Source organism: Halichoeres trimaculatus, unplaced genomic scaffold (genome assembly GCF_033239565.1).
Source record: "Halichoeres trimaculatus isolate MK-OKI-2021-1 unplaced genomic scaffold, fHalTri1.1 fHalTri1_scaffold_1, whole genome shotgun sequence".
NCBI classification, from domain to species: Eukaryota; Metazoa; Chordata; class Actinopteri; order Labriformes; family Labridae; genus Halichoeres; species Halichoeres trimaculatus.
This window is the reverse complement of record NW_027437179.1, coordinates 41,673,662-41,687,620: the sequence shown is the minus strand read 5'-3', so window position 1 is coordinate 41,687,620 and position 13,959 is coordinate 41,673,662. Positions and strand designations below refer to the sequence as shown.

At 39.3% G+C, this 13,959-nt stretch overlaps 1 protein-coding gene across 1 annotated transcript; it reads left to right on the top strand.

Annotated features, from left to right (window-relative positions):
- The first annotated feature begins 1 nt into the window (after position 1).
- On the top strand, positions 2–10,012 carry apobec2a (apolipoprotein B mRNA editing enzyme, catalytic polypeptide-like 2a). Its single transcript, XM_074677839.1, has 4 exons — positions 2–240; positions 4,978–5,202; positions 6,613–6,920; positions 9,761–10,012. The coding sequence occupies exons 1-3, from the start codon at positions 29–31 to the stop codon at positions 6,914–6,916; spliced, it is 741 nt and encodes a 246-aa protein (XP_074533940.1). The 5' UTR covers positions 2–28; the 3' UTR covers positions 6,917–6,920; positions 9,761–10,012.
- Positions 10,013–13,959: the final 3,947 nt, after the last annotated feature.

Here is a 13,959-nt window from a genome sequence, read left to right as displayed (position 1 = left end):
TCTCGGATGTTCTGAACCCGTCGTGGCCATGGCAGATAAAAGTCGATCTGTGTCGAGGAGGAAGGAGAGGAGTGAGAAGGAGTCTGGAGCAGCAGAGGAGGTGAAGAATGAAGGAGGGAAGGATAAAGGAGAGAAGGATAAAGGAGAGAAGGATAAAGGAGAGGCTGCAGGAGGTTCTGAGGAGAACGGAGAACTTCAGGTCGAACCGATAGAACTTCCTCCCTTTGAGATCATCGCAGGGTGAGTCTGGGCTGCGGACCTAATGTGACTGATCTGTGTGTCTATATCGACATATCTACATATCTATATATCTATATATCTACAAATCTCTCTATATGATGATTGATAAACTCAGATTGAATGGATTTGTAAAGTTTTACACTTTGAAGTTGATCAGTTTTGGTGTGAAGCTGCTAAAATAACAAGGAGTCTAAATGTAGAGCTACGTGAAAGAACAGCTGTTCAGTCCTCATGTATAGAGCCGCTTGATTATAGAGCTACTTAAGCTAGAGTTGTAGCTCAAACACAGACCTGCTGGATTAAAGATCTGCTTGGATAAAGAGATGCTATGCTAGCTGAGCTGTAGATCTGCTCAATCATTCAGCTGCTTTGACTTTGACAAAGAGCTGCTAACGTAGATCTGCTCTAATGTAGAGCAGCTTAAATGTAGAGCTCCATGAATGTAGGACTGGGTAAATACAGACAGGTTTAAATGTTGAGCTGAGTAAATATAGAACCGTTTGAATGCAGGGCTCCGTAAATGTAGAGCTGAGTGAATACAGAGCTGCTTGAAACGAAGTTGCTGACCTGCTTAAAGGTAGAGCTGTTTGAACGTAGATCTGAGTGAATAAAGAGCTGTTTGAATGTAGAGCTGCCTGTATGTGGAGCATTGTTAATGAATATAAAGCTCAGCCAATGAGGAGCAGCTGGACTAAAGAGGTGACTGAATGTGGAGCTGAGTAAAGGTTGAGCTGCGAGGACCTGAGGCTGTGTTGTGCTTTCTGCGAGAACGTGACGTGAGGAAATCAGATGCATGAGATCTGCGCGACAGAATGTGTAAGGCTTTATGCTTAACACCCTGCGTGGCGTTAGTTGGTGTCCATTCATCCATTTAGTGCAAATCAAATTCACAAAATGTAAATACAAAATTAAAGCTTATTGCCACTGTCAGGGCATTAAAGTGATGCTCTGGGATGGAACAAGTTGGGTCCTATCACAAGGTTTAGAGCAGAAATTGCCCCTACAGCAGTGATTTTGTGCAGCAGAAGCCCAGAGCGCTCGCACCAAACACCCCCTCCCTGCTCCTCTGCAGGTTTCCTCTGCACTCAGACGGAGCCATATTTTACTTGACCAAAAACACAAATAAACGGACTCCCACCAAAAAAATCTGATATCAGTCTGCATTCACGCTTTATTTAGAGAATTTTCAGCGCGTTACTTTCACACAAACGCTAAATAAGGCTCTAGTTCTCATCGTGTCTCTTCGTCCTGGCAGACTACCTGCGTTTGTTTATATCTGGCACGCCGCGCGCGCAGACTGATACACTAAGTGGTGAGCAGTGTTGGGAAAGTTACTTTTAAAAAGTAACTAGTTATTGTAATAATTAGTGCTGAGAAAATGTAATTAGTTACTTAACTAGTTCCTAAATTATAAAAGTAACTAGTAACTAGTTGCTTTACTTTACTAAAAAAAAAAACGTTGATGGCTCAGTAACAGAAAGGTCAACTTTATAATTTTAGCTACTATTTTTATGACTTGTAGTGGAACAATAAAACACAACAGATAGATTAAGAAATATTGACAGGAATATTTATTTTTGTAAACCAGAATTGCTCTCTTTTCGCAGTGTAACAGTGACTAGTTTCTTTGCCGTGTGTTTCGTGGTCAGGTGCTTTAAAAGATTGGCATTGCTGGATTTCAACGTGGATAAACGTTTCTGCCCTGGGCAGAGTTTGCATTTCACAACAATGTTTTTGTCGTCTGCCTTTACCTCCACCAATTCAAAATAATGTTTGTACTTCCATCCTGCAAAGCTGGCACCGCTGCCTTCCATTGTAGATGGTTGTAAGGTACTCGTCTGCTCGCTGCAGCTCATCTTGTCGTGTTTGTTGACTGTGTGCGCGCTTGATCATACTCATGTCTGGGTGTGTGCAGCAGCATGGGCCCGCCAAACTCTGTTTCTGATTGGCTTACCGTCAGAAATTCTCTCTTCTCCATGCTTGTTTTGGTTACTCATTGTGTTTTTCTGCCAATTTCACTTCCGGTTCCACCGCGGTCAGCAACAGACATTTACAAAATAAAAGCATGTGAGCAACATGCACTAATGTGCGATAAAATATTCAACGGTGTTAATAGATTGACGGGTTAACGCGAAAATAATGCGTCAACTTTCCCAGCACTAATAATAATAATAATACATTTTATTTGGAGGCGCCTTTCATGACACCCAAGGCCACCTTACAACAAACGATAAAAAACATTGTAAAATATCATTAAAACAGATCATCAGAATAAAAGCAAGTGAGGTGCACAGTGTTCAATTAAAGTGAGTAGGCCAGTTTAAACAGATGAGTTTTGAGTTGAGATTTAAATAGGTTGATGGAGTCTGACTGTCGTATGTGTGGGGGGAGGGAGTTCAAGAGTCTGAGCAGCTGAAGGCTCGGGCACCCACGGTAGTGAGGTGTGAAGTGGGGATTGTGAGTAGTCCAGCAGAGGTTGAAGGTTAGGGCGGAGGGTGCGGGAGGGAGTGTATTCATGGAGAAGGTCACAGAGGTATGAGGGGGCTAGGTCATGCAGAGCTTTGTAGGTGAGGAGAAGGTTCTTATATTGAATACGGTATTGAACAGGGAGCCAGTGTAGTTGGATGAGAACAGGGGTGACATGGTCCAATGATACGGGCAGCCGAGTTCTGATTGATTTGCAGTTTATTGATGAGTTTGGTGGGGAGAGCGGTGAGGAGGGCATTGCAGTAATCAACGCGGGAGGTGACAAATGAGTGAACCAGAATTTCAGTGCTGGATTGGGACAGTGTTGGGTGGAGTCTGGAGATATTGTGAAGCTGGAAAAATGCAGTCCTGGTGATATTTGAAATATGAGGTGCAATGGAGAGGGTGCTGTCCAGAATGACGCCGAGGCTCTTAAAGGGATAGTTCAGTTTTTTTGAAGTGGGGTTGTATGAGCTCTATGTGACCACTAAGGACATTAGATACAGTAGAAAGTTGTCTCCTCTCCCTCAGTAAGACACAGACTGTAATCGATGGTGACGAGGAAATAGACGCTAACAGGGACAGACGGTACCAAATTCAAAGGCTATTTTCTCTGCCTACAAGAACTAAAATCAAAAAGTAATACCACAGTTTAACAGTACGATACATAAAATATTTTTTAAGTGCATTAAGTCTTCGGAAATATAAACATTTATCTGGACCTAACTAACTCATGTGTCCTTCCGCGCAGCGCTAGTGCGCTCCGTCACCCCTCCTCCTTTCAGCTGTAGGGAATGTAAACAAGCTATGCTTCGGGCGCCGGTTGTAGCCTCGTGTAAGTTTGATCAAGTATAGTAATTCTTTTGTTTGTACTCTGGACATCAAGATATAGTTGGAAATACTCAGTGGTGTAAATGTCTGAGCTGTGACTCAATGCCCACGGATGCTGAGTGTTACTGCTGTCACGAGTGGAGCTTGGTTACAGACACTCTTCAGGATTTGTCTGAGTTAGAGGACACTGCTCGCTCTAAAGCCGTCTGTACAAGTCATCACACAGATTTCCCTGCTCCTCTGAATTCTGGAGTGTCCTGTAACAGCAACAACAACAACAACAGTCGTGGCAGCAGTAACACTCAGCATCTCGATGTCCAGTGTCAGTGGATGTTTCCTCTGTGTTCCTTTCAGTCTCCATCTGTAGCAGCTCCTCTTCTGTGTGCTCCGGTTCATACAGGTATCCTTTTGGTTCCAAAGTGAATGAAACTTCATCTTCGCTGTCATAGTCACTCATTTTGAATTTCCTACGCTGCCTCACAATCCTTAGAGGACAAACAAAAGAATTACGATACTTGATCAAACTTACACGAGGCTACAACCAGCGCCCGAAGCATAGCTTGTTTACATTCCCTACAGCTGAAAGGAGGAGGGGGGACGGAGCGCACTAGCGCTGCGCGGAAGGAAACATGACCAGTTAGTTAGGTATAAATGTTCATATTTCCGAAGACTTAATGCACTTAAAAAATATTTTATGTATCGTACTCTTAAACTGTGGTATTACTTTTTGATTTTAGTTCTTGTAGGCAGAGAAAATAGCCTTTGAATTTGGTACGGTCTCTCCCTGTTAGCGTCTATTTCCTCGTCACCATCGATTACAGTCTGTGTCTTACTGAGGGAGAGGAGACAACTTTCTACTGTATCTAATGTCCTTAGTGGTCACATAGAGCTCATACAACCCCACTTCAAAAAAACTGAACTATCCCTTTAAGAGCCTCGGGTGATGTCGGATGATGGTGAGACTACATCCATGTTTTATACAGTCTATGAAATTTCCAGATGTGCGTGGTGCAGACACTTTCCACGTGAAAGGGACCACTCGAAGGGGCGTAGGTGCGAAAATTACGTCATTCAACTGCACGAAGCCACGCGGACCCTGCAGACGCATCAAGCATAAATCAGCCTTTAGAGCTAAATGAATGAAAAGCTGCTCAAATGTAGAGCTGCTTAAAAGTGCAGCTGTGTAAGTGTAGAGCTGAGTGAGTGCAGGGTTTATTAATTATAGAGCTGCTAGAATATAGATCTGCTTAAATTCAGAGCAGAGTAAATGTAGATGTGCTTGAATGTAGAGCTGCTTTAGAGTAAATTTTTTTGAACATTGAGCTGAACAATCGTAGAAATGTATGAATGAAGAGTTTTGTAAACATATTTCTCTGTCATCCTTCACTGCATCAGAGTCTTAATCATCACACACTGACACATGCTTCCTGTCGTCCACAGAGACCGGATTGATCCTTTCGTCTTTAAGTTCCAGTTTAAGAACGTGGAGTACTCTTCAGGCCGTAATAAGACCTTCCTGTGTTACCTGGTGGATTGTGGGAATTCTGCTGTGGGGCTGCGGAGAGGATGTCTGGAGGATGAACACACAGGACCTCACGCGGAGGAGGCCTTCTTCACACAGTGCCTCCCTCATTACGACTCTACTGACAAATACACCATCACCTGGTACTGAGCCCTGTCACACCGGCACCAACACACGAGTCCAGAAAGTCTTTTTTTTTTTTTTTTCAGCTAAAATTAACAGCGTTATTTATTCCTCACCATGTTTTCACTGTGATCATGACTGAATGTGAAGTGGCCAAATACCATGGTTCTTACTTTAATAACAATATAGATCAACAGTCTTCAACCTGTGGCTCTGGGGCCTCATGCGGCCCTTTGAGCCCTTTTCAGTGGCTCCTTGTAGCTTTAAAAAATACCATAAAATAAAATGATTTTTATTTTTCCTACAGGAGGTATTGATAAATTAAAACACTGACACTAAATAAAACCATGCATTAACTTTTTGTTGAACTCAATATGCATCACATATTGCAATAAGGCTTTCAGTCTTTTTTTTCGAAACTTTTGCAAAATTTACACTTAAAAAATTAAAAAAAAAACAGGTTTGAATACCAGATATCACATTTTTTTTTAATTTGTGAAAATCTTTGCAAATTATTCATATTCCTTATTTGAAAGAAAATGCAGTTTTTTGAAGATAAGTCTCACTTTGGCAATTTATTTTACTTTTTTTTTTTTTTTTAAACATCACATTTGTATACCAAATGTCCAATTTTTGACATTTTTGCAAATTATTCAAGTTCCTTTTTTATTTTCAAAAAAAAAAAAAAAAAAAAGCATTTTTTCAAAGAAAATTTAGCAAATTTTTGAATTTACTTTTGCAAATTTTACATTTTTTTCAATTTTAGAAAAAAAAATCACACTTTTATTCCACATATCCCATTTTTGTAATTTTGGCACATTTTTGCAAATTATTCAAAGTAACTTTTTTTGAAAAAAAGAATTATTTTTAAATCAAGCAAATTTTTGAAATTACATTTTTTTGAAAAAATAAAAATTTTGGCAAGTATGTGAAATGACAACATTTTGGAATATTTGGCAAATTTTGCACATTTTTTTCTTCTTTTTTTTTAAAATGCAAATGTTTTTAAATTTCAAAATTATTCAAAGTCTTTGTGATTTCTTTTTTTCAAAAAACACTAATTTATTCAAAATAAAAACCTAAGACATCACATGTACAGTTTTATATACATACAAACCTTTCTTGTTTAGATATCTTTTCTCCTATATTTTCACTTTATTTGATATGTATATACTTTTTTTTTGTCTTTGTAGTTATGATAAAGTACATTTTGTGGCTCCTGAATGACTTTAATCAGGTAAGCTGAGAAAAAATGGCTATAATGAAAGTAAAGGTTGCTAACCCCTGATATGGATGAAATCACATTAACAAGATGAATTTTCAGCTGTTCTCACGTCCGTATCAAACTTTAACTTTTTTAATTTGCACAAAACAGGAGTCACACAGTGAAACAGACAAAAATAAAACAGATGTTTTCTCTGCCCCCTCAGGTACGTGTCTTCCAGTCCCTGTGCTGCGTGTGCAGCAAAGATCGCCGAGGTGTTGAAGGCCAAGAAAAACATTAAAATGACCGTGTTTTCTGCTCGCCTGTTTGAGTGGGAGGAGCCAGAGATTCAGGAAGGACTCAGGATGCTGCACGCTGCCGGCTGTAAACTGAGGGTGATGAAGCCCCTGGACTTCTCCTACACCTGGGACACGTTTGTAGAGAACGAAGAACAACCTCTGAACTTATGGGAGGACTGCAAAGACAACTACGAGTACTACCACGAAAAACTGGCCGACATCCTGCAGTGAAACGGTGAGGTGAAAGAAACTATACGTTAATCAGTGGTGTGCACAGACTTTATGAAGGACAGGGGCAAAAAAAAAAAAATCAAAACAGAGACAAACAGAGTGCAGTTCTATCACCCAAGAAGGCAGTGAAGTGTGTTCTGCCAACCAGGAGGGCACTTTGGTGTGGTTTTGCTGCCAAAAGGACACTTCAGCATGTGTTCTTTAAAAGTTGACCTATGGCTAAGCCACGCCCCCTCCACTCACTTCTACAAACTGTGAGCATTCAGTAACAGGTGCTACAGCAGGAGTCACAGTCGGAGACATTTCACAGGATGCAATTGATGATTTTTGGAGACAGAAATATCACAGATCATCTAGAAGTCAGCAAAAGGCTCTAAAGTTGACCATGGAGGGAAGTACAGTACATATTTACTCTGAGTCATTCTGCACAACGTTTGAAAACCTTTGTTATCTCGACTATTACAGAAAATCTAATGAAGCTAAGCTCCAGAAGCTAACGTTAGCTTAACAAGAGCCCTTTGGACAGCAGCCAACAATGATGTACGATCAACAAAGAACAAAAACTAGAACAAAACAGGCCAATGAACTCCCAACAAACAAAGAGACATGATCAACAACTCAGCTAGGAGCTAACGTTAGGCTAACTCTATGTTAGGCTAACTCTATGTTAGAAAAAACCCCAGTCCGTCAGACTGCAGCGGTGGATGTCTAGTGTTAAAGAGTTACATGTACCCCATGAACACAGTTTGACCATTATTAAACTCAAAATCTCAGAAAAACCTCATAAAACTAAACAAAAACTGATTTTCTGTGATGCATTTCAATGGAGGTATGGGCAGAGAATGTCCGAGTGTACGGGAAGGCTATAGAGGGATTATTTGTTTATCAACAACGCCGGATGGGCGTGTACTGCAGAGTGTAATAGTTTGTCAACTGTTGTGGAGGAGTTAACCACCAAAAAACACATTTTTAAACTAAATATCAGCACTTATACTAATGGTAAACAACTCCCAGGTTTGTGAGATAGCCGTGATTAGACAGAAGAGATCAGCAAGTGGACAGATATTAGGTGAAGACGTTTTTAGCGGAGAAATCTGGCGTGTACCCAGAGAGGAGTTTTAAGACCAAGGGCTCTAATTTCGTGGCGCAGCGCAGGGGGCGCAAGCCTGGCGCACCCTGCGCAGTGCTAAGTTTGTGCAGCGCACCGCCATGCGCTGCCAATTTGACAATTTGGTAGATCGTCTGCGCAGAGATGGGTGTGACTGCGCGCCAGGGGGAGTTCACGGTGCACCAGGGGGAGGTGTCAGCAGATTCATGTTGGCGCAGTGACAATTTTGTGCCAAAAACAGCGCAGAAAGTGCACTGAAAGCTCGCCAGCTCCAACCTGGTCTATCCTCGGCGCAAAGCGGAGTGCACCCTCCGCAGCTGTAATTTGGTGACAGGCGCACATGTGAGCACATGTCAACAAAGCCTCAGAGACAGGTTTCCAGAGTGTCAGGCACATTTTAATGCAGTAAACAATCACAGCAATCACTATTTAATGTAACCGTCTGAACCAGCATATACATTTATATCTATATTAACTGTCCCGTCACATCTGATGTCAGATTAAAGCCGTTTGTCATAATGGAAAGTTAACCTGACGGCAGCTGGAAGTTTGATGAACATCTAACAATTAAACAATAAACAGCCTTAACATCTGATACTGAGTATATATCTGGCTTCTCTCGTTTCATTTAATTCAAAGAAAAGAGGGAGAGAAAAGACGAAGTAAAAAGAGACAGAATAAATGTGTCACTCAGGATTTACCTGTGATTTCCCATATTTCTCTGTTTTAGTCTTTATTTTTAACGTGATCTAAAAAGATGGAGTACATTATTGTAAGGAGGATGAGGCGGAGACACTGGGAGAGTATACAGTATATCACCAAAGGCTCTGCTATTTGGTGATGACAAACCAGGAGTGCAGGTGGATCAAAAGTATTCTGAATGGATAAGCCAGCTGTGTAACTGTCCCTTCATTTTGTTCTCCTATTAATGACAAAGGAACAGATTAAATCTGTCCTTTCTGCCATTTGCGCGGAGGGAGGCGTGGACGCGCACCTCCACGCGCCTGCACTTGCGCCTGGTCTACGAAATTATAGCCCCAACTGTCACTGGATGCTCATGACTGTATTCTACTTACCAGACTGTGACAGACCAGGACGTAAACATGTGTCAATAAATCAGAAACCCTCCCAGACCAAAAAAGTCTGGGACCCTGTTCATAATAAAAGAACCAGAAACTACGTCCAGAGTTAATTATCAACCCGTTGCTGGTGTTTCAGTGTAAAGTGTGACCCTGTTAACTGTTGACTCTCGGCCGTTAATCACTGACACTGTCGTATGAGGGTCACCAGTTAGCATGGTCGCGATTAACTCAAAAACACCGGTTGCTCTGTGACGGTCCAAACTTGATAGACATTGCTTCTGCGGTATAGTATTGTTCGTAAAAACTGACCACAGAACAACCGTACATTTTGATGCCGATAGTTGAATTTAGTGTCACACCGGCACAAACACACGAGTCCAGAAACTCGTCTGAATGAATGGAGCTAAATGCTGCCTCTGCGGTCAAAATGTGTGCACATCTCTACGATGACTTCGACTGATACCCCTCTGTGCACACCACTGACATCATCCTGCTGTGAAACAATGAGGTGAAAAGAAAATTACCTTTTTAAAGTGACCTCAGTACAGATAATTTAACTTAACGCTATATGAAAGTGAAACAGGAAGTAAATAATCTGTACAGTATCCTACAAGACGTTAACTCTCTGTCTGTGTCTGTCTCACTCCCTTTCAGGGTTTCCGGTCAGTCCTGGTCCCCGTCCTTCGTCATTGTTGGTGCAAAAAAAACATAAAGATGATAAACTTGTCTATATGAAGATGATTTAATTAACTTTTCTGCAATATTAGTTTTGTATGAGTGTGTAATTTTTCTTCTATTTCCTGACTTTAGAGTTTATAAATTCTGTCACCGATCAAACGTCAGGTGGACACGGTGTTTAACGCTTTTATTTATTTTATTTTTTTATGCTGGTGGTGCTAAACTTTTTCTTTTTGAGAGGAAATGACTTTGTGTGAGTGTGTGTGTGTATGTGTGTGTGTGTGTGTGATTGGATCAAATGGAGTGGATTACATAATCCAATCCTTGTTTTAATCTGGTTCAAACCTTCAGTATGTTTTGTTCAAAACTTTTCTGTTTGATCTGAGCCATTTTGATCCAGAAAAATTAGGATTTCAAAGTGGATTTCAGGAAGAAAATGTGGTAAAACTTTAAAATTGGTCGAATAATAAAACATTTGTATCATGTTTTTATATAAACGTTACAGTGAAAGTAGATAAAGAAGCTGCCAATGAAGCCTTACACTGAAGTTAAGTAAGACTAAAGTAAAAAATGAACTTGTCCTCATGAAATAATCAGAAATAATTTTTAACAAAGTCATCTATTACTATTATGTGTGTCTGAAAATTCTTTATTTTGTTAACTATTGGACATTTAGCCTTTTTAAATTGAATGTGTTTTCTAAATACCCCAGAGTATTTGTTCATGTAGATGAGTTTTTTGTTTGTTGTGGCTCAGATGAAGGGTCATAAAATAAATTATAAAAATAGACGTTCATGTTATTTTTGTGTTTTGTCTCAAAATCTGTTTTTTGGTAAATTTGGTAATCTTGAAAACTGGTGTATCTGGATCAGGGGGATCTAATCTAATCTAAAAACCTACTTTGAAAACTAGCTTAAAACTAGAAAATGCAATTTCTAAACCCAGATTATTTTGATCCAAATTATTTGAACAAATACAAATATAGCAGATCACCACAGGGGGGCACTGTGCACTTAGTTTCTCCTCTGCTGTCCGCCCTGCAGATGGAGGCTGAGTCATGTTAAAATGTCACTGAGTTTGGTCAATTTTAACCCAGAGAATAAAAAAATCAAGGCTCTAACGATGCTTAAAAAGACATAACGAAAGAATCTCAAAGACAGAAACTAAAAACTCTGAAGCCGACAGTTTCCCATCAGTCAGCTCACCTTATCTCTACAGAAGCCATCGTATCAGGTTTTATCTTTATGTATCTTCATATCAGACATTATCTGCACCTTCCTCAACACACAAACAGCTCCAGACCGGCCCATGACGACTGAGACCAGATCCTCTGAGACCACATTAGCTACCAGCTAAATCCCAAACACCAAGCTTTCGGTTCAGGAACACACGGATAATCATTGACAAACGGCTTGATTTGCATACGGAGTGGAGGGATTTCCCCAGCTGGTTCTGAGGAAATACTGTTTCAACACATTGTCCCTGAGTTCTGCTGGATCAACATCACAAACACACCCAGGAATGCCACCCCCAAAGCCGTGGACACTTTTTAAAATCCTCTGTAACAGCAGAAGTAAAACTCTCCTCAGCTCAGTTCAAACTTCAGTTTAAGTCTCTACATTTCCCCCAGTTCCTGCTCCAGTTCCTGCTCCAGCTTCTGGGAGATCTGCTTATCACAGACCTTTCCCAGGAGTGTTGTCAGACACCACAGTGATAAAAACTGGGACCATCTCTCCTTATCTCCAGGACATTTCTTGAACATGTATGTAAAACAGTTACAGGAAATGTTCCACGTCCTGAAGGCGAGGCTGATCGTCTTTTCATAACAACTGCTCACCCTCAAACCAGCTGACAGGTTACGACAGCTTTAAACTCATATTAAAGGTGAGTCAGCTGGCCAACAAGATACACCAAGGGTCTTCAACCTGTGGCTCTTTGACTCCTTTGCAGTGGCTCCTTGGAGCTTTAAAAAATATTATTGAAATAAAGAAGTGTTATTTTTCTTACAGAGGGTATTGATGATTAAAGACTCTGACACTTCACCTCCTACAACATCAACAGCCCACCAACTTTCCATGCACCTGTGGCTAACCTCAAGTTTTACAGCCCTGGGAAGATAACTACATCTACAAAAAGACTAATCTGGAAGAAAACACAGATTTTAATTCTGTGTGGATGGATTCATTTAACTGACAACGTGCTGGATTAATGTACATGATTGATATGTGGCAAGACATTAGCAAACACCAACAACAAAAAAGACGAGATAAGCAATATAACTTGTATATGTTATCAATTTCAAGTGTTCAAAAAAAAGTTTTTCCAAATTTTTGAATAATCAAAATTGTTTGCATTTTTTGTAAATATTGTATATTTTAGAAAATAATGAAAATTTTGGCAAATTGCTAAAATCAAATATTTTTTGAACCTTTTAAATAATTGTTCAAATTTCAGAATGTGTGCAACTGTGGCAAAACAGCAGATAACAACAACAAATGGAAGAGTTGAGCAGAATTATTAATTTATATGTAAAAAAAAAAAAAAGTTATTATTTTTAAAGAAATGAAATTTTGCATATTTTGTTTGAGATTTTTGCTAATTTTGGATTTTTTTTTTTTTTTACAAAAATCTTTGGAAAGTTTTGGAATCTCAGTTTTAAAACTTTTTCACAATTGTTAGAATCCCAACATTTTTGTGATTTTTTCATGTTTCAAAATTTTTCTATTTTTTAAATTTTTCCTTTTTTTTCTTTTTCTTTTTTCTTCTTCTTTTTTTTAACAATTTACTTTATTTTTTCCACATTTTTTTAAATTTCAAAACTGTGTTTTTTTTTTTTTGCAAAATTTCAAATTTACAATGAATTTAATTTTTTTCATATTTTTGAAACTTTATATTTTTAAGAAGACTTTGCATAATTGAAAATGTTTAAGAAAACGTTCAAACATAACATTTTAATTTTTTTTTTTTTTTTTTTTTTTTTTAGAATTTTGGGCATTTTTTTCTATTTCCATTTTTTTATATGTTTTTTTTCATTCCTTTTAATTTTTTGGAAAATAAAAAAACAAACAAAAAACAAACAAACAAAGACATCACATGTACATTTTCATAAATTAAAAAACAAACAAAACTTCTTACTTAGATAATTATTCAATGGTTATTAAGTATGCATATATTTTCATACACTCTATGGTCTATATGGTAAAGTCAGTTTTGTGTCTCCTGAATGACTTTAATCCAGGTGAGCTGAGGAAAAATGCTTCTGTGAAAGTAAAGGTTTCAGACCCCTGGTTTAGTGAATGAGTAAATAAACGATAAATAAAGATCACATATAAATAAAGAAGCTATAAGTTTGAGGAGGCTAATCTGGCGCTCCAGCTTTAATCGTTCAGTGTATCACTGTCATTTTCTTCTCACGATGCAACTTTTTCCCCTTATATGCGGGTAGGCGGCTTGGACAAAGATTTTGGTTTATAAAACAAAGCTTTACGGTGTTTCCTGTCACATGACATCATCTGCTTCCTGCTCCTCCCGGCGCAAAACATGGTGGCAAATCGTTCTGGAATGAGGCAATTTTCATAAATGTATTATTTTCACCCCAAACATATTTATAATTATTTAAAAGCATCGATGACATCATGGCAATGAGCCAACGCTGTCCCTGTGACATCGTGGCGATGGAACTTTATCTGTTAGGCTGACGTTGGTGTGCTGTCTGGGTATGAGTGTGTTATATAATCCACTGTGTGTGTGTGTGTGTGTGTGTGTGTGTGTGTGTGTGTGTGTGAGCATTCCCTCAGGGTTTATTTGATTTAATAAATGTGTAAATGTATTTTCCAGCTCATTTTGAATATGTCAGATGTTTCTGCGTCCTGTGAGGAGATGACGAGTCGAGCTGATGAGCTTCAATCCAGGATCAACAGATCGAAGCTTCTCTATCACACACACATTTAAGGCGTTCACTGTGTTATCTGTCGCTCTGCATTTTTTTGGACAGTTTCATCCTTCTCTTTAACAGAGTGCAGAGGTTAGAGTGGTGTGTGTGTGTGTGTGTGTGTGTGTGTGTGTGTGTGAGGAGACGTCAGTCTGTGTTAAACCGGTCTGTCTATTGTTCACCTCCAGTAAACTGACACTTGAATCCCTTGTTGTCGTCTCATAATGGCTCCATTGTGCTGAAG

What these genes read in the sequence shown, in the direction of transcription:
- apobec2a (XM_074677839.1), top strand. Translation starts at nt 29, where the DNA reads ATGGCAGATAAAAGTCGATCTGTGTCGAGGAGGAAGGAGAGGAGTGAG. An exon ending in CCCTTTGAGATCATCGCAGG is followed by an intron (nt 241 to 4,977) that starts GTGAGTCTGGGC and finishes TGTCGTCCACAG; the next exon opens with AGACCGGATTGATCCTTTCG. An exon ending in GACAAATACACCATCACCTG is followed by an intron (nt 5,203 to 6,612) that starts GTACTGAGCCCT and finishes CTGCCCCCTCAG; the next exon opens with GTACGTGTCTTCCAGTCCCT.